At 42.8% G+C, this 19,699-nt stretch overlaps 1 protein-coding gene across 8 annotated transcripts in view; it reads left to right on the top strand.

Annotated features, from left to right (window-relative positions):
• Nucleotides 1-19,337, top strand: part of AFF3 (ALF transcription elongation factor 3) — a 224,539-nt gene extending 205,202 nt beyond the window's left edge. For all 8 annotated transcript variants that reach the window (XM_082220026.1, XM_082220024.1, XM_082220025.1 and 5 more), the window contains 9 exons: nt 606-807; nt 1,679-1,806; nt 4,781-4,844; nt 6,760-6,896; nt 8,243-8,314; nt 14,624-14,717; nt 15,131-15,180; nt 17,365-17,579; nt 18,828-19,337. In XM_082220026.1, coding sequence (XP_082076152.1) covers nt 606-807; nt 1,679-1,806; nt 4,781-4,844; nt 6,760-6,896; nt 8,243-8,314; nt 14,624-14,717; nt 15,131-15,180; nt 17,365-17,579; nt 18,828-18,949 — 1,084 coding nt within the window. In that variant the 3' untranslated portion in view covers nt 18,950-19,337. The remainder of the gene's footprint in view (nt 1-605; nt 808-1,678; nt 1,807-4,780; nt 4,845-6,759; nt 6,897-8,242; nt 8,315-14,623; nt 14,718-15,130; nt 15,181-17,364; nt 17,580-18,827) is intronic.
• The last annotated feature ends 362 nt before the right edge of the window (nt 19,338-19,699 follow it).

Raw genomic sequence — 19,699 nt, 5'->3', positions numbered from 1 at the left:
CGGAATGGTTTGATTTTGTGGAGAAAGCTGCACTTAGAGCATTGTAGTGCATATTTATCAATTTCCTTCTTTGTGCTCTTTTGGCTTTTTGCTCTTTACCAGCTCCATGAGCCTATATTTCGCTCTCCTCAAACCCTGAATCAAATTAAGTTAACAGCACTATCAGAACCTGGTCAGCAAGTTCAGAGAAATTCCAGCCACTTAGAAGCACATTTCTCCGTTTCAGCCAACATGAGGTTTATCAGCCTGACTTATGAAGTGTCACCTGTGATTGCAAAATTGTACTCCATAACCTAAACCTACTCTTAAAGGCTTCATCTTATTTTCCAACCATCTTTTAAAACAATATCTAGCAACTCTTTATTTCTGTTATAAGTACTTGGATAGATACTAACCACTGAATTGTAGTTTGCTTCTAGAATAAAAGAGAACAACGATCTAGAGCTTTGCTCCTCATGCTGCAAAAGTTGTTTCCAAATGAAACATTGGTCAGCAGAGTTCATCCTTCCAGTAAACTGAAACTGATAGTGTTCATAATATATAAAATGTTTATTTCCTCCCAAGTGGCATTTGTGACCATCCATTACTGTAATTTCCATTTCCAGCTTGGCAACACCAATAAATAAAAATGAGAAAATGCTTCGATCGCCTGTTTCACCCATCTCTGATGCATCAAAGCACAAATTCTCTGGTGATGATCTAACTTCTTCTAGCAAGCCTCAGGGTGGCAACCTATTATCTTCCATATCCTCAATAAAAAAACACAAGAATGAGATTCGATCCCACCTGCACCAAGGAGATTTCAATGTAAGTTTTGATAACAACGTATTTAGCATAATAAGAGCATCTGTTGCTTTAGAAACCTGCCCATCTACTTTTGGTCCGTGAGTCTCATTTCTGTCTGAGGTATGGGTCATATTTGGGATGGTGTGAGAGAGCCTTCTCAGTGGCAGTGCAGAGTGTGCATGCAAAATGCAGCTGGCCTCCCTCCTAGTCTTCTGATGCCGTGCAACCTAAAAACTTGTTGCAGCAGCAAGCCTTTGGTCTTATGAGTTGCTTAACTTAGTGCTTCCGTCACATTCATTTTTGTTAATTTCTATCCACTAGTTATCTGTGTATTTTATAGTTGTTTTTTAGAATGTGATTCTGTGTAATCCTTGTTGTTGTTTAGCCATTTGGGGTGTTTTGACTTGAAATGAAAAGACGATGTATAAATCTGTAAAATGAGCACACATTTGAATAGCAAGATTAGCAGCAATGTTGTGTGCATAATTATGCATGTGCAGCCCAAACCTATGCACAAGAGGATGCAGGCATACAAGTTTGCTCTCCATTTTCCAGTTCAGCAGCTTCCCCTTGAATCATCCAAGCCACTTCTTAATCAAGGAGCAGTTAAAAATCGCTCTTCTTCATTCAGTGAAACAAACATTCCTATGTGTTTTCATATTAGACTGCAGTGTTTAGTTTATTAACCTATGGGAAAAAACTTGCTATCTATTAAAAAGTTGCCCCAACTAATCAGGCAGCAGATTTTGTTTAAGGTTTCATAAAAATAATTAACCTTTTTATTACAAAAAATCTGCTGCATGCTTAATTTATAGTTAAGAATACTTTAAAAGGGGGGGAAATGAGTGAATTTATAACTGATTTCTGATTGCTTCCTGTACTCTTTCTTCAGAAAGCAATGTACATCAATTCAGAAAATTCTGTACTCTGTAGCAAGGCACAGTGCCAAAAGGAGCCCTGGTCACCTGTATCTATTATGCACAAAGACTGTAGAAGAACAAAGCTTATCTTTAATGATGGGTGAGTAGGGGGGTTTCCTCTAGAGATTCATGTTTCATTCCCTCTATTTCTGATGTTCAGGCTGTGAGTGTTGCTGCTTTTGTGAAGGGAAGGTGGTAATTACATACTTTCTCTATAATAAGAAAACTCAGTTCTCCTCCAGTTGTTCGTCTACAGCAGTTCCACTGCCACCATCCTGAGCTCACCAGTAACCCAGTAACTGTGGGGTACTGGCGTGGTTCACAGTACAGCCATATACAGATACTCTGCTTAATATAAGTATCTACATTTATCTATTACAAGTTTGCTTTTGCCTGTCATTACTTGCTCTCTAATTTCGTAATTTTTTTGTTCATTTAATAAATGTATTGCCATTTTGATGGTTCGTAACTGAATATGTGAACTAGCGCCATTGAAAAGCATTGTTTTTGATTCAACATTGGATAATACAACAGTCCTGCCTATGGTGATGAGACACCATACTTTCTTTCATCAGCAGGTGGTAAACACATCTGTGTGAACTCATCCTAAGACTTCCATACTCAGGGCATGACCTGAATCAGCTGAAAACCAGTTTTATTGTGTTTTAATATATGCACTATAGACTGCTGTGATGGGGGTTTGTTTTAATGAGTCTCTCTAAATAACGTCAGGATGTGCATTTCTCCATATTTATTGAAAATAAGTTTGTTTATGCTGTTTATTGAGATTTTATTAGTGTTTTTAATGAACCCTTGTAAAATTCTATTCTGCAGCGAAATATAAGATATGGCCCGTGTAAACTGACAAGAAAACACAACAGCTTTGTGAAATTAAATATGTCGGGAGAAAAGCGAGTATTTGAATGAAGCTAACAATTAAATTTTTATATTAGAATTTAAGCTGCAGTGCGCTCAGTAAATACATAGCATTGACTTCAGGATATATTTGTTTCTCTGCATACTTGTATTTTTATTTAAATAAATACTTTTGTATATCCCAAAAAAACCTCCCTGCTGCATGAATTTAATTCCCCTACCCATATAACTGCATAATTTATAACAAATTGCATTTGGTACACAAGACAGTCTAAAACCAGTTATTTTAGAATAATTCAAAGCGAATACTGCTGCCATACCAACGTATATGTGTCTGACTGTCTGTAGAAGATAGCAAGTAGTAGAAATGCTTTATTCCTTGCTGTCTTGGAGCAATGTTTTAGAGGAATTGGTAGCAATACAGCTAAAAGTACTTCTTTATGGATAGGCAGTAAATTGTTTGATAATTTCAGCCTCGATTAACCTCGGATATTGTGTGGAGATTGCCCTTGTTAAAGTGAGTACAAAGTTTTAGAGCTTTTTGTGGAGAGATCATTCAACATGTGTAGTCTGACCTGTCATTGTTCATAATACCAATTATAAATACTAATTAGAAACATTTTGAGCCAATACATTTTTGTCCCCGGGAAGTTTTTAATTATACTACACAAGAATGAAGGGCCTCTTCTGTTTGTTTGATTTAAAACGTATTTTGCAAAGTTATGATTATTGCTGTGATTAGCTCTTTTAAGGGTTCACACTAGAAATTATTCTTAAAGCAAATAACCTATTAACAGTTATTCCTTAAAGAGGCAATGTCTGCAGTCGTTTCTGGGGACTCAAAACCTCATTCTGAGGCCTGCTGATCTGGTATAATAGTTCACAGAATTTGGTTTGATTTGCATATTAATAGCTACTATCTTCCTACTAAGGGATATTGCAAGAAATCAAATGGGGTGCTTGCTTCCTGTTCAGTTTCTTATGAGTAAGTCCAAATCAAACAGGACTCTACTCAGAGGGTTCTGTGAGCAGACCCTCCTTGAAATAAACCACAAAGCACCCTTCACCACCATCTCCCTCTTTCATTATTCCAGGGACCCAGTTACTTCCCTTGAAACCCTTGGGGCAGAAAAAGGAGACAGCTGGTGGTGAAGGCACTCTGCAGCTGGTAGCCAGGTCCCTGGTGGAGTATTTTCCACCAGAGATGGTATTGGGACTACAGATTCCAGCAGTCCTGGTGGAAAAGGATAACACTGCTGTCAATTTCTGCCAGCCAGAAAACCATCTGAGCCTTTTCTTAGACCAACGTCTTGGATTTCTGGCTCTGTAGATAGGACAAGCAGCCAAGTTTTCTTCACTTGCATCCACCATAATTTCCAGCAGCCATTTCCAACACTCAAATGGACTATAAGATAGTGGCTGGGAGAGATGGGGAAGCCGTGCTTGCTTGACCTCCTGGCAGGTGAGTCATTGGGAGAGCAGGAGGGGAAGGCGGCAGGGAGGTTGGCTCTGAGCAGACACACTGGTGGAGCTGTTACAATGTTCCTGCCAGTGCATTTGCACAGTGCTGACCTCCCTGCACCTTGCCCCTCCCACTCTCCCTCCCAGTAAGCAGAACTGACCCATCTGCGGGGAGGTCAGGTAAGCACCTCTACCTCAACCCACCATCCTCTGCTTGCCAGTTGGCAGTCTAGAGATCTGCACTGTTCCTTTCTCCTTACCATAAACAACATAACAGTGGCTTCCTCTCCTGGTTTTTCCTGTTGTCCCCCCCTAACATTCATCTTCTTTGTGCCATATTTTGAAGCCCAGGTTGTTACAGCGGAGGGGGGGTACTCCCCTTGTACTGTATATTTACGGTAACTATGGATCTCTTAGTTAGAATCTAGAAATTCTATGGTGTCAGGAAACCACGGGTAAATTTTTTACATCTTACATTGAGGAATAAGAATTGAATACATTAAAAAAAAAACCACCTTAGATTTACTTACAGGTTGTTTTTAGGGCTTATTCCATAGTGTCGTGTTTGAAACTCCAATCGAAATTTGAGAATGCATGAAATGCATTTTTTATCAGCATGTATTTGTTTCTTTTGAAATAAACCATTAAGGACTTTTCTTTTAAACAGATATAGCTGAAAAAAAAGAATATTCAACGAATCTAGTAACTCAAATCACTTATGCTGTGTTGCATTCTAGGCCACACAATGTGGAACACTTTATGCAAGAAGCTAAAAGGAAGAAGCATAAAGCGGATGCGATGGTAAGAACAAGTCAGTTTTTGACACGTTATTTCAGAATATCTGTGTAATGCAACTTCTTCATCAAGGAAAGTTAAGTAGTGGTGATTTAAAGAAAAAGATGATAACTAGCTTTATTAGTAAGGAATGTTATGTGTGTAGTTCAGCATGCCTTGAAGAAATCTGAGATTAATTAGTTGATACGTTATTGGATAAATTAAAATTTGAGTTTTCAATTTTCGTTTAGAAAGTGTTTTATTGGCGTATCCCTGCATTTTCAAAAAACTTTTTAAAATTATTTTTTATAATTTTTGCAAAGTGGGCAATCCTGTCTAGACATGTAGAATGTTGGCATGTGTTTAATCTGGTTTTTAATGCGTGGTTAGTTTTTTTAAGTCGTCGTTTTCAACCATTGTGATAACCTTATTGTTCTTTTTGTAAACCAGTTTGGGGCTCCATTACAATCAAGTGGGGTGTGTGTGTGTGTGTTGTGCAAAATAAAATAATGAATAGTTAGTTTTTAGTATTATATTTATAGGATTATAGGCATTACTGTCCTTCCATTCACAAAAAGCTCTTTGATCCAGTGGAGGCTTCTGTGAACAGACGGAAGAGGGCCTTGGTTGGTTGGTTTGCATCCGAATTTCATTTTCTCCACAGCCCACTGGGCCCTCTCCAATCTGTTCTTGAAGACTGGGGAACCCACTGCAGCAGCATAGGAGGTAGCATGGGGTGGGAGGGTCTGTGGTCGAAAGGGAGAATTTATGAAAATCACATCCTTTCCTATTCACAGAAGCCTCTGGTGGATCAAATAGCCTCCTGTGATTGGAAGGACAGCACTGGATACAACCCATTGAATATATGCACCTGTATTATGCTTCCTCCTCATCTGTTGATCTCAGTGGACCTTGGTTCCAACAATGGTCAGCAAGAGTAGGCAGGGCAGACTCGTGCGCCTGGCTTCATGACATCAAGTTTCACTGCTGCTTGCCAGGAGCGGAAGGGAGCTTGCTGATAATGGCTTCAGAACCCAAACACACAGCATTGCCTTTTGTTAGACGGTTTCCACAAAAAATATAGGTTTTAATTTAACTAGTCTGATGTTTTTATATAACGTTAAATGAAACCATTTTGTTCATAATTATCCATTAGAATAAACCAGAGGCTTCAATTTGGTTTTTTTATTTGGTTTTATTTGTGGGTTTTGTTTTGTTTTGCTATATACTGCCAATTTTACAAACACATAAATGCACACAAGTGAGATATATGTGTGTGTTCGTGCTTGTGCATATATTAGCCCTGCTTAAATTCTGTCCATTAAATTTCCCTTTTCTTCTCAGTCTTTTGCTTAGTTCTGTTTCAACTTTTATTTATTTACCTTGAAATTGCACTGCTATCTGTAACATTTTCATAGTGAAGTACATGCGTGAAAACAACAAAAGAAAACTAATTAACTAACAGCTAAACATATGGCAGTAAAAGAGCAGCAATATCTAAAAAACGGCAAGAGTAGACAGCACCATGATTAGGAGCAAACAGTTCACAGAAGTTTTCTGAAAGAGGAAGGCCTTAAGCCACTCCAAGGAGTGGAGCCATGTGAAGTCCTTTTGGAAGAAAATTCCAGAGCATCAGGCTGGCAACTGAAAATGCCCTCCTCTTTGTGGAAGCTAATCTAGCTGAAATCTGGAATCTGGTGCAGGACCTTCTTAAAAGGTGTTAAGGCAGAGGGGAGAATCACTTCGGAAGAGACATTCCTTGAGATAATCATGAGCCAACCGATTCAGGACAATTGCTCTCCCACACTTAATATTTTATTTTAAAAGCAGAACTAACCCTGGTTTTAATTTCATGTGCAGTTAAACCCTCAACTTGTATCAGCTCTAGGATGTGTATATAATGCTCTCCATTTGTTGTTATTGCTGGCATTCTTGTCTTCAGGTGGAGAAATTTGGCAAGGCATTAAATTATGCTGAAGCTGCACTATCCTTTATTGAATGTGGGAATGCTATGGAACAAGGACCCATGGAATCCAAATCCCCCTACACTATGTATTCAGAAACAGTTGAACTTATTAGGTAAGATTGAGAAGGATATTCTGACCGTTGATTAGATCCTTTGTCATGGATATATCTGAATACTTCTAAATATGGGCAGCAATTGTAAGTAGTGAAATAGTAATAAGGTGGCAGTTCATTATAAGATCACTCAAGATTTCAATCCTGTGCACACTTACCTAGCAGTAAACCCCACTGAATTCAATGGGGCTTCCTCTAAGTAGATACGTATAGGATAGCACTGTCAGAAAGCTTTTTAATTGCTAGCTCTAATCCTGCCTAAGTTACATTGTCACTGGAAAGTATCACTGTACATAGCAGTTATGAAGTTTGTTCAGACACCTTTTGATTTTTAGAGAGATTTCTTCACTCAATGTGATTTTGTACCCTGCCAGAAAGAAGTTGCACCAAAGATGCATTAAACTGGTGCTGTAAATTTAGACTTTACTAATAGGAGACATGATGTCCTTACACTCGTGTTTTTCTGCCTACTTGGTGAGGGAGACAATTCAGAGAGAATTTTGCAGAAAGGGGGCGGGGGGAGTGCAAAGCCACCCTTAGTCTCTTCAGAAATTGCACAGGTGCCCAAATTTAACTGCAATATTGTGTGTGCACACCCCAGTTTGTGGAATTCATCATTTTTTTGAGATTCTTCCAGTACAGGTGCAATAATCAGTTTAAAGGAGGGGCTGATAATGTGCATTCCACACACTCAAAAGCTAAGAGTTTTTAGAAGACCCATATATCTCTTACAAATCTAGACTTCTCAGAGTTTTCTGGGAAGAGGGATTAATCATTAAACTAGTCTGAGAATTCCAGCTCTGGGAGAGGAATAGTGGTCTTCTAACTCCTCTCAGAACCCTTAACAAACTTGGTTTCCCAGGATTCTTTGCAAGAAGCCATGGCTGTTTAAAGTGGTATGATACTGATTTAAATGCAGAGTGCAGATGAATAGCTATTTAAAGGCATTATTGTGCTGGACTAAAACTTGCAGGCACACGGCCCCAGTGGCACTGAAAGGAATTGCTACCTAAAAGAGGAGGGTAGAACATATTGATGGTGGAAGAAGAAGCAGAAGAAGAAGAAGAAGAAGAAGAAGAAGAAGAAGAAGAAGAAGAAAATGTGACATGATAAGGCTGTAATCTGGTATAGAGGTAGCCAGCAGTAAGTCCCATTGAATTTAATGGGCCTTGCTTCTGAGAAGAATTCATAGAATTTCCTGCAATATGATACACAGAATTGTGCTGTAAATCACCAAGTGCCATAAATCAGCCCAGCTCCATTATTATTGGACACTTATTATAAACATGCTTTGCCATTAATGCATGTTGACCTTATTTACTGTCCTTGTTTTTGCTCTTTTGAAGGTACGCTGTGAGGCTAAAACCCCACTCGGGCCCTAATGCTATTCCAGAAGAAAAACAGTTAACGACATTATGGTTAGTAAATTGCTATTTATTTGCAAGACTTGCTTTATTCTGTGACTCAGTTCCTGCTTCTTCCGTTTGTAATCTCATAAGTTATATTCAATGGTCAGGGAGTTAAAAAACAAAACAAAAAACTTTCCCTCACTTTGAAGGCTTGACTGTGACGTCTCTCGATTTAGCAATGTTAAGTGTAGTGTCATACCATCCAATTTCAACACCCCATTTTCCCCACTCCCCATATTAATGTATTGAAATTCTAAGCTTGAACAAATTAGCTCCTGTGTATGTCTACCCAAAAGTAAGTCCCACTTAATTCAGTGAGACTTGCTCCCAGGTACGTGTGTACAGAATTGCAGCCTAAATTTTCTTTTGACTGCAATATTATATTCTGATAGTCCTAACACTTCTTAAACTAGCATGTGAACGGAAGGGAAAGCTAGACTAAAATAAGATACAGCCTACAGGGACACAGGTGGCGCTGTGGTCTAAACCACTTGAGTGTCTCGGGCTTGCCGATCAGAAGGTTGGCGGTTCAAATCCCCATGATGGGGTGACCTCCAGTTGCTCTGCCCCAGCTCCTGCCAACCTAGCAGTTCGAAAGCATGGTAGTGCAAGTAGATAATTAGGTACCACTGTGACAGGAAGGTAAACGGCGTTTCTGTGCACTCTGTTTTCTTTCACGGTGTTGCGTTGCGCCAGATGTGGTTTAGTCATGTTGACCACATGACCCAGAAAGCTGTCTGTGGACAAATGCTGGCTCCCTCAGCCTGAAAGCGAGATGAGTGCCACAACCCCATAGTTGCCTTTTACTGGACTTAACCATCAGGGGTCCTTTACCTTTTACCTTACAGCTAATACTATGTATAAAAATAAATAAAAACCAAGCCCAAACCAATGCATACCTAGTTGGTAGAGGGGGAAAAAATCAAAACCTTAAGAATTTCTCATGAGCATACCCAAGTCCTGCTCCACATGCCAGCCTCTCCCATGAAGAAGTTGTTTACTGGGAAGCAAGGTTCCCTTCCCCCCAAGCCTACCTAGGCCTCTAAGGAAAGGGGCAGATGGACCCTGACACCCTCATCACAAGTGGCCATTCACCAGTGGGAAGGATGCATACAAGAGTTTCTCCAGAGGATGGAGAGAAGAGTCCCACTACATGGCAGTCCCAACGGAAGCCTCTCAGTATGAAAACAGTCCCAACTGTATGTGATCTTTCTGATCCACTAAATAGAGAGGTATGTCGGGTTGCACATTTGTTTCTGAATAGCAGTGCTTGTTGTCGTTTAGTCGTTTAGTCGTGTCCGACTTTTCGTGACCCCATGGACCAGAGCACATCAGGCACTCCTGTCTTCCACTGCCTCCCACAGTTTGGTCAAACTCATGTTAATAGCTTCAAGAACACTGTCCAACCATCTCATCCTCTGTTGTCCCCTTCTCCTTGTGCCCTCAATCTTTCCCAACATCAGGGTCTTTTCCAGGGAGTCTTCTCTTCTCATGAGGAGGCCAAAATATTGGAGCCTCAGCTTCACGATCTGTCCTTCCAGCGAGCACTCAGGGCTGATTTCCTTAAGAATGGATAGGTTTGAGCTTCTTGCAGTCCATGGGACTCTCAAGTGTCTCCTCCAGCACCATAATTCAAAAGCATCAATTCTTCAGCAATCAGCCTTCTTTATGGTCCAGCTCTCACTTCCATACATCACTACTGAGGAAACCATAGCTTATACAGTGCTTATACAACCCTTACTGCATTTTCTGGATGCTTCCGTTTATATGGGTAGGAATGTGCAGCTCCATCCAAGGCTGCTAGTTCTTACATGTGTAGGTACCAGAGCTGGATCAGGGCCTATCCAACAACAGAGACCTGCATGTGTAAGCAGTTTTTTGCCCAGTATGGAAGCGCCTTTCGATGCACACCTGCAGCATAATGTTCCATCTGAGCCCTGTTGAACTGGATAGGACTTCATTTTTCATCTTAATAGGAATGCTCATCCACTGCTGATATACATGACAGATTGCTCTGAACTGCAGCTGGCACAGGGCGACTGTTCTTAAAGTTCTGGTGGCTTCTCAGCCTGTTATTTTACTATAATTTCAAAATGCATTTTATCATGGTTTAGTTCATAGTTGATGTAAATTCTATTTAACATTTATACTGAAAATCAAGATCCGGACAGATATTCCGCCCTTCTGCTCTGCAGGAGGTTGTTTTGTTTTTTGCTCCCCTTAGTTTATTTTAAAATAAACTTCCAGATAAAATTACGTTGAGTAATGTAGCTTTAAAGATAATATAATTTTCCTTTGCTAGCAAGCACCTTTGGTGGAGAAAATTAATTGGTAGGAATTTTGTTTTAGTGACCTTGTGGGGTTTTTTTGCGGGGGGGGGGGGAGAGAGAGAGAGAGACTGGAGACTGTAAACAGTTCCATAGAGCTAGCAGCAGCGCACCAGCAAGTGGGACTTAATCCAAATGCAAAAAAGGTACTGCATCTCATTAAAAAGAAAGGTCAAACAGAGGGAAAGTGGAGGGAGGGTTCGTTCTCAGCAGCACTGAATAACAACTCCTAACTCACGGCTTGCCACATAGTGGATGAGTTGCTTTCATTTGCATATTCACTGTACCTGGGAAGGTTACAGGGTGAGAGTAATGACTTCAGGACTATAATTCTATTGTGCTGCCTGGATTCATACAAAGCAAGCTGGGCAGAATGCCATGGAACTACACTTATACACATAACCAGGGCCACCTATTTCATCTCCTAAGCAGAGGCTACCCTCTAGTGGAGATGAAAGTCACACAGCAGTTCTTACAAGAAAAATAAAATGTGAAATGCATCTCCAGTATTTCATTGGGTGGGGGAGTTGTTCAAAAGCCTGCCCGAACGTTAGATTTAGTGCAGCTAAAATAGATGAGAGGGTTCTGCAAAGTCTTTTTTTTAAAAAAAGACACCGATTTTCAGGGTTTAGAAGATGACTGGGAAATGCCTTGGAAAGTGGGAGATGAGAACCAATACCCAATAAGGACCAGATATAATTCACCCCACACGTAATCTTTGTGCAAAGCATATCTGTGGTATTGGACTCCTCATCAGAGGAGTCCCAAGCCCTGAATCAGGCTCCCTCTGGGTGCAGGGATCCCAGTGAGGAGGCTGAGGAAGGCCTTCTTCACCCAGGGTGAGTCCAGCCGCTGACATCAAGACCAGTCAGGTCTCCAGCCTGAGGAAAAGGCAGTGTCTTAAACACCAGATGCAAACCTGGTCCACCTGGAGAAGTGGTTGGCTATAGGTAAAGGTTTTTCAGGAGGGAGTTAGGCCCTCCTCTCAAGGAGATGCATGGAGAGAAATGTGTTGGCTGGCATCAGCTGAGGTTGGGGTGTGGTTCCACTAAGGTAAAGGTAAAGGGACCCCTGATCATTAGGTCCAGTCGTGACCGACTCTGGGGTTGCGGCGCTCATCTCGCTTTATTGGCCGAGGGAGCCAGCGTACAGCTTCCTGGTCATGTGGCCAGCATGACTAAGCCGCTTCTAGCGAACCAGAGCAGCGCACAGAAACGCCATTTACCTTCCCGCCGGAGCGGTACCTATTTATCTACTTGCACTTTGACATGCTTTCAAACTGCTAGGTGGGCAGGAGCAGGGACTGAGCAACGGGAGCTCACCCGGTTGTGGGGATTCAAACCGCCGACCTTCTGATCAGCGAGTCCTAGGCTCTGTGGTTTAACCCACAGCGCCACCCACGTCCCACTAGCTCCAGCTTAAAAACCCTAGGAGAAGCCACAGCTAGTGCACCAGCGTTAGCTGATGATAGGTGTTCCATGGCACTGAAACCAGTTAGGCCTGTTAAAATAGATCTAATAAATATTCCAGTCTCTGAATCTGATCCTTGAGGAGGAGTGTGAACAGGCCAAAACAGTCCAATACCAGCAAATGGTAAAATTTGCTTGAGCCAATCAGAAGGATTGTCTAAATAGAGCAAGTACTGAGCAAATAACATAAATGAATCACGAGCTACTGGCTTTTAGAGTTAATGTGAGCAGAATTTACAGACCTAGACTTCTAGATCTAGACCTCTCCACCACAAGCAAAGGTTCCAAAGCTTCACTGCAAGTTGTCTTTAAACGCATTACAAAAATGTTGTAAATGTAAATCAACACACCGCTCTTCAGCAACTAGCAATGCAGTCCAGTTTTCTTACTTGTCTCTATATTATTGACCGCATGGTTGTCACATTTTTAATGCAGATTTTTCTGTCCAAAAATGCGGGGTGCAATGACTATGCGGTGAATTACGGGGCTGCCCATCTGCCTCCCTGCACAGTGGACATCGGTCCTCGCACCTTGGCAGACACTCCGCTCCAAGCAGCGCCGGCCTTGCACAGCCAGGCGCTGCCTGAGTCGATTGTAGCAAGAAGTGAGAGTGGGGGCGAGAGTGAGCTAATGGAGATCAATGTGCCCAGTGGCGCCATACCTGTGGCACCAGCAAGAGGGGCGGAGGGTGGAGCAGGGTGCAGTTGATGGTGAATAAAAATAAAAATAATATATTATTATTTATACCCCGCCCATCTGGCTGAGTTTCCCCAGCCACTCTGGGCGGCTTCTAATCGAGTGTTAAAAACAATACAGTATTAAATATTAAAAACTTCCCTAAACAGGGCTGCCTTCAGATGTCTTTTAAATATAAGATAGCTGCTTATTTCCTTCACATCTGAAGGATGTTTCACAGGGTGGGCGGCACCACTGAGAAGGCCCTCTGTCTGGTTCCCTGTAACCTTACTTCTCGCAATGAGGGAACCACCAGAAGGCCCTCGGCGCTGGACCTCAGTTTCCGGGCAGAACGATGGGGGTGGAGACGCTCCTTCAGGTATACAGGACCGAGGCTGTTTAGGGCTTTAAAGGTCAGCACCAACACTTTGAATTGTGCTTGGAAAGGAAGGCTCCACTGAGCATTTAGCACCTTGGCTGCTTAGCAGGCAAGTTTCCTGGCCAGGTTTTGAACGAGGCGTTTACTGTATTTCTCCTGTGAGGATTATGCGTTGAAAGCTTTGGGACCGATTTTAGGGCTGGAAGAAAGGGATGCAGTGGCGATCATTATGCGGTGAATTACAGTAGCTCAGTCTCTGGGACCAGAGGGAGATTCAGATAGTCAAGTTTCTCCTTCAATATGCTGGCAGCTTCCAGAGAGAGCCCAAGACACCCAAGGATGAATCATCAACTACTAACATAAACACCAAAAGAAATGCTCCACCCCCCCTTGTTGCAGCTTTGGCTGCAAACGCACCTTTTTGCACTTGTTGCATTTCTCTGCAAAACAGGCATTCTACAAATACAAACCTCCACATCACATTTTATATGCAATGCGCACAAACATAGCATTTCATGCACATTAAGCACATCTTTTACACTTATTCCAACTCCCTCCTAGAGAGACAGACAGTGCTTGTTCAGGGTATTCTAAGATTAATAACCTGAGAGACATATGCTACCATTTCTTGATATCCTCATTCATGTCCAGTAGCTCCTTGGTTCCTCCAAGATGTGGCAGCTGACTGGCAGCAGGAGGGAGGGACAAGTGCCAAAATAACCTGGGACGTTAAGATCCCACAGATGGCAAGAGCCAGTGCCGCTAATAGGATTTACAAGCCTCAGGAACATATGTGAGTAAATCAGTTAGGACTCTGGTTTACACAGTCATGGTGTGGCACATAAGACCAGGAATGACATCTAAGGGGCATTTACATAAACGTACTTGCAGTATTGCCTTATCTGCACCCAGAAACATAAGGCATTTGAACAAAGGCAATTGAAAGAAGCTAAACCGGGACTCCATTTTTTTGTAAAGCAGGCAACGCCTTCCATGGTGGTAGAGGGAGTAATAGGAGCTTGTGCCAGGCTCAGAGAAGCTGTGCTTGAGCACAGCCCGGCCTGTAGTGTTTGTAGAGAATGGTTCTGAAGAGAGCTGAAGGAATTTAATAAATAGATGAAATGTGTTAGGAGGTGATAGTTTTAGCAGAGACCTGAAGATGATAGGATGGTGCAATCACTGCTTGTGAAGTGCACCCTTATTTTTTTTTTCTGTCCAAACGTGTTTTGCAGACTTGTTTCCTATAGGGCCTCAACAACTTACAGCTCCTGATTGCCCAGAGAAGAGAGCAGAACAAAAGAAATAAGCACACACAGCACAAGCATTGATGGCTCTGTTGTGTTATCTCCATCTCCTTTCCGAACTATTGTTGCCAGCGTTAATAAGTAATCCTAGAATGTTTTCTAGCTTGGTGATTAAAACTGAAGTGATATCTTTGAAACGTTCTCTTTCTCTCCTTTCCTTATAGTTACCGCTGCCTGGCAATTCTATATTGGAGAATGTTTCGACTCAAAAGAGACCATGCCGTAAAATATTCAAAAGCACTTATTGAGTATTTCAAGGTACCTTCTTGTCTTGGGAAAACCTGAATATATTTGGGGGGAGGGTGGCATTATTGCTCCTGAATACTGGAAACAATACTGGCCGCTTTTCTGAACACTTCAATTTGTAAATAAAATTTGAGGTGCATATCATACGGAGATGTGTGGTTGCCATTGACATGGCAGCTTCCCCCCCCCCCCCAATTAAGTAAATCAATAAAAATACTTAGCTAACTGAGGTTCTGCCCCTTCCCAACATGAGGTGTCGTCCCCCCCGCAATTCTACGATTCTATATGATTCTGTGATTGGACTTAGTTCTGAGTAACGTATAGGATTGTGCTGTAAAATGTTCTCGCTTTTCTTCTGCGCTGTGTCCTGCTGGCACTCATTACAAACCTTTTAGTTACTTGTAACATATTTTCCCTCTCTGCAGAATTCATCTAAAGTTGCTCAAGTACCGTCTCCCTGGGGTGCCAGTGGAAAGTAAGTTCACTGCTCCACTATCCTATGCTAAGATTTCATTCAGCCATCCACGCACAGCTAAAAGTTTTGAATACTAGCAACTTAGGGGTGCTGTTTATAAAGAAACTGTAACAATTGCAGTGGGCTTTGATCAGATGAACAGGCTTTATTTAAAATAAAATAAAAAGTAACCTGAAAGGGCTTTGAGACTGCTTCGCTCATTGCATGGCAACAGGCCTGAATTTGCTACAAAGGGTATGTACATTCCTATTTTGATTCTCCCAAAGGGTGTACCTGGGATGCATGCATTTTTGAAAACCTGTTTGTTACATTCGTGCTTTATATTTGTTTGCATGCAGTTTTAAGAATCTTTAACTGTGCACCCAAATAGTAATTGCGTGAAATAGCCTTGCTTTGCTTCTGCATCACTGAACCCTCCAGCCAGCATCATTATTGCTTTCTTTCTGGGCCCTCTATAAATTGTAGAGGAAGAGCTGCAAGAGCTGCCTTGCTGGGGGTTTGCTGTATTCTGAAACAACATACAGTGGTGCCCCGCAAGATGAATGCCTCGCAAGACGGAAAACTCGCTAGATGAAAGAGTTTTCCGTTTTGGAGGTGCTTCGCAAAACGAATTTCCTATGGGCTTGCTTCGCAAGACAACAATGTCTTGCGAGTTCCTGCTGGTTTTTTCCCTCTCCCCCCCCTTTTTCTAAGCCGCTAAGCCGCTTATCAGCTGATCTGATCAGCAGATAAGCCGCTAAAAGCTGCTAATAGTGCTAATCCGCTAATCCGTCAATGTGCTTGCTTCGCAAGACGAAAAAACCGCTAGACGAAGAGAATCACAGAACGGATTCTTTTCGTCTTGCGAGGCACCACTGTACCCACAAATACCAGGAAAAACTTGCAACTCTTTAAAAAAGTACAGTGGTGCCTCGCAAGACGAAATTAATTCGTTCCGCAAGTCTCTTCGTCTTGCGGTTTTTTCGTCTTGCGATGCACGGTTTCCCATAGGAATGCATTGAAAATCAATTAATGCGTTCCTAGGGAAACCGCCTTCAGACCAGGTCCGGGGACAGTCTGTCCCCGGACCTCTTCTGAAGGCTGGGGGGGGGGGGGAACAAGGGCTTTTCTTTCCACCCCCAGCATTTAAAAAAACCCCGGGACAGCGGAGGACTTCTCCGCTGTCCGGGCGATCTTAAAATGCTGGCGGGCGGCATTTTAAAATCGCCCCGGACAGCGGAGGACTTCTCCGCTGTCCGGGGCGATTTAAAAGCCCCTGGGAAGGCAGGCAGGGGGGACAAAGACTTTTGCCCCCCGCCAGCCTTCAGAAGAGGTCCTGGACCTCTTCTGAAGGCGGGCGGGGGGCCAAAGTCTTTGCTCCCCCCCGCCCCCCGCCTGCCTTCAAAAGGTGTCCCCGCTGCGGCGGGAGGTGTCCCCTGCCCCCCCGCCCGGCTTCGGAGCACCGGGAGAAGCCATCTCCCCGCAGCCCCTTGCTGCAAAAGACGTCGGGGGAAGCGGGGAAGCGAAGCGCTTCGCTTCCCGCTTCCCCCGGACCTCTTTTGAAGCAAGGGGCTGCAGGGAGATCGCTATCTCCCCCCAGCCCCTTGCTTCAAAAGAGAAGACCCGCTGTCCCCGGGGCAAGCTTCGTTTTGCGAAGCAAGCCCATAGGGAAATTCGTCTTGCGAGGCAACTCGAAAACGAAAAAACCTTTCGTTTTGCGAGTTTTTCGTCTCGCGAGGCGTTCGTCTTGCGGGGTACCACTGTATTGGGAAAGAATAATGAAGCTTGTTGTAAGGAAGGGCAGGATGTGGAAGTTGATAGGTCAGGGGAACACTAGCCTGGGTGAACTTGAAACCATTTATGTTTACTGGTATCCTGTGGTGGCTGGTGTCCATTGGAACTGGTAAGGCAGGAAGACAGGGAGTCGAAACAGTAGTCTTACCAACAACAGGCAAAGCTTGTTTGTTTTAACTCCATCCTCTTGCCTGTTGAGTTCTGCAAGTACAACATGGAGGCCAAGGAGAAGGAGGAGGATGTCAGCCATTGCCCCCCGTTTTTAAGTCAGAATAAGGCAGGCTGGTGGGGGGTGTCTGAGGGCACACTGAGACTGGTGGGGCCATACCATAATGGACCAGCTTCCACCGCTGGTATCTTGAGTATATGTACACAGTTTTTATTATCCTTCAATAAACTTTGGTTTTGCAGGTATACGGGAACACCCTCTCCAGTTTCACCCAGCCCATCTCCTGTGAGTTCTGTAGGGTCCCAGGGAAGCACCAGAGCCCCCTCCCCCTCCTCCATCATCAGCATCCCACAACGGATTCACCAGATGGCAGCCAATCACGTCAGCATCACCAACAGCATCTTGCACAGTTATGACTACTGGGAGATGGCTGACAGTCTTGCCAAGGAAAACCAAGGTAGGTGTTTGAAAATCACTAAAATTGGCCAGGATTGTTGACAAGCCGTTTTGACCCACGCTTGAGTCTAGGTGTTTTGGGTCTCGGATCTAGACCCAAGAACCTGCTGATGAAGCAGGATTGGGCACCAGCTCATTCTGCCACTTATCCTGATGTTCCTTCCCATCTCTCTGACTTGCCACTGGCATCACAGAATGAGGAAGAAAGCGCCTGTTTTTCTTTCAACAAACAGTGACCAGAGTCCCAAACTCCAAGAACGACTTGGAGTTGACTGGTCACCACTCTCTCAATCACCTTTGTCTAGAAAGGCTATGTTAACCACTGGTCTACAGCGGATAACATTACAGTGGTACCTCTGGTTACGTACTTAATTCGTTCTGGAGGTCCATTCTTAACCTGAAACTGTTCTTAACCTGAAGCACCACTTTAGCTAATGGGGCCTCCCACTGCTGCCATGCCGCCGCTGCGTGATTTCTGTTCTCATCCTGAAGCAAAGTTCTTAACCCGAGGTATTATTTCTGGGTTAGCGGAGTCTGTAACCTGAAGCGTATGTAACCGGAGGTACCACTGTATATGGGTCCAAGCTTGGTTTCTTCAGGAGCGGCTGAATTATAACTTCTTTTTCAAAAGCTGGAACTGCTCATTCAAGAGGCATTTACAACCTTATGGACCCAGAGAAGATATCCCCTTCTTGTTAGAGCAAGGGTGGAGCATTCAGGTGTCCAGACTCTACCAGTCATCTTGCCCACACCCTTTGGCTCCAATAACTGAAAATCATTCAGCAAAATTAGACCATTAGTGGACACCTGCACTAATGACACTATGCTAACTGGAGCCCACATGATGATGGATGTGGGTGAATTGTATCTCAGAATGGTATGCTACAGCCTGTTACGAACTCCTGTTTCAGCACTTTTAATGGGGCTTAGTCACTCACAACTAACTTTAGCTGAATCAGGGCTGTTTTGTAAACCAGGAAACAAGTAACCATTCTTCTTTTGCACAAAAATCAATGAACCGTTAAGAAAGAAAAGGCTGGGGAACCAACCTTATTGTTTCTATATAAAATCGTTCAGTGATGGAAAGGTTGCAGTAAAGGCATTAGAAGCCTCAAACAAACCCTTTAACCATGAATTAAATTGTGCCTACGTTACCAATATATTATGTGCATTAATTAGAAATTTTAAAAATGCCTATCATACAACCAGGAGTAATCAGTATTGGTTTTTCTAATGTTTTATTCCCTAGATTTCTTTAATGATTTGGATGCACTGATGGGACCTGTCACCTTGCACAGCAGTATGGAACACCTGGTACAATACACCCAACAAGGACTCCACTGGATAAAGAGCAGTACTCAGTTGTCATAATAACTGCGGCATTCATCTGGACACTAGAGTCTCCCACAGACAATTCAGTTATTCTAGACACTGTGCTACAGAAATACGCAACCACAGCATTGCTTCAAACAAATGTGAACCTTTCTTTAACATGGAACAATTTTTTTTCCAGAGTACAGAAATAGGTGTGTATGTATATTATGCAATGTTTGTCTCTTCCGATGCATTATACTTTAATAGTCTCCAAATATCACTTCTTTACAGAAGAAAACTAAACATAGGTGTGTTAGAACAAACCCTCTCACATATATACAAACACACACGTACACACACACACACACACACACACACACTCCTCCAATAGAAAACTATGGGTTGATTATCCAGGTATAATAAACATTACATCTTATTCAGAAAAGTCTTTTCTATGTGATATTAAGTGTGTTCATAAATCTCTGCTTAGCTTTTCTGAAAAGATGTGGTTTCGTAAACTAGGCCAAGTGCAGTTTCATAGGCAGATTTGCTCTATCATAAACTATGTTTATTCTGTGATTTACATTTTAACAGAGATGACCAATTTCTGTTCCTTGGGAGCGCTTCTGTTTGCCAGACAATAGTCTAGATACCAGTTTGCATGGAAACGGACATTCATCCCTCCCCGCCAGGGCCAGCCCCTTATGAGGCAGGGACCACCTGGCGCAGCAGATCCTGATGTTGATCTTTCTTCTCTTCCCCCACCTTTGTTCCTGATGTAGATCTACCCTGACCCCCTTCTTCCCT

Source organism: Podarcis vaucheri, assembly GCF_965113315.1.
Source record: "Podarcis vaucheri genome assembly, chromosome: 4".
Lineage (NCBI taxonomy): Eukaryota > Metazoa > Chordata > Lepidosauria > Squamata > Lacertidae > Podarcis > Podarcis vaucheri.
The sequence above is the reverse complement of the archived record's forward strand: the minus strand, read 5'-3'. Positions and strand labels throughout refer to the sequence as shown.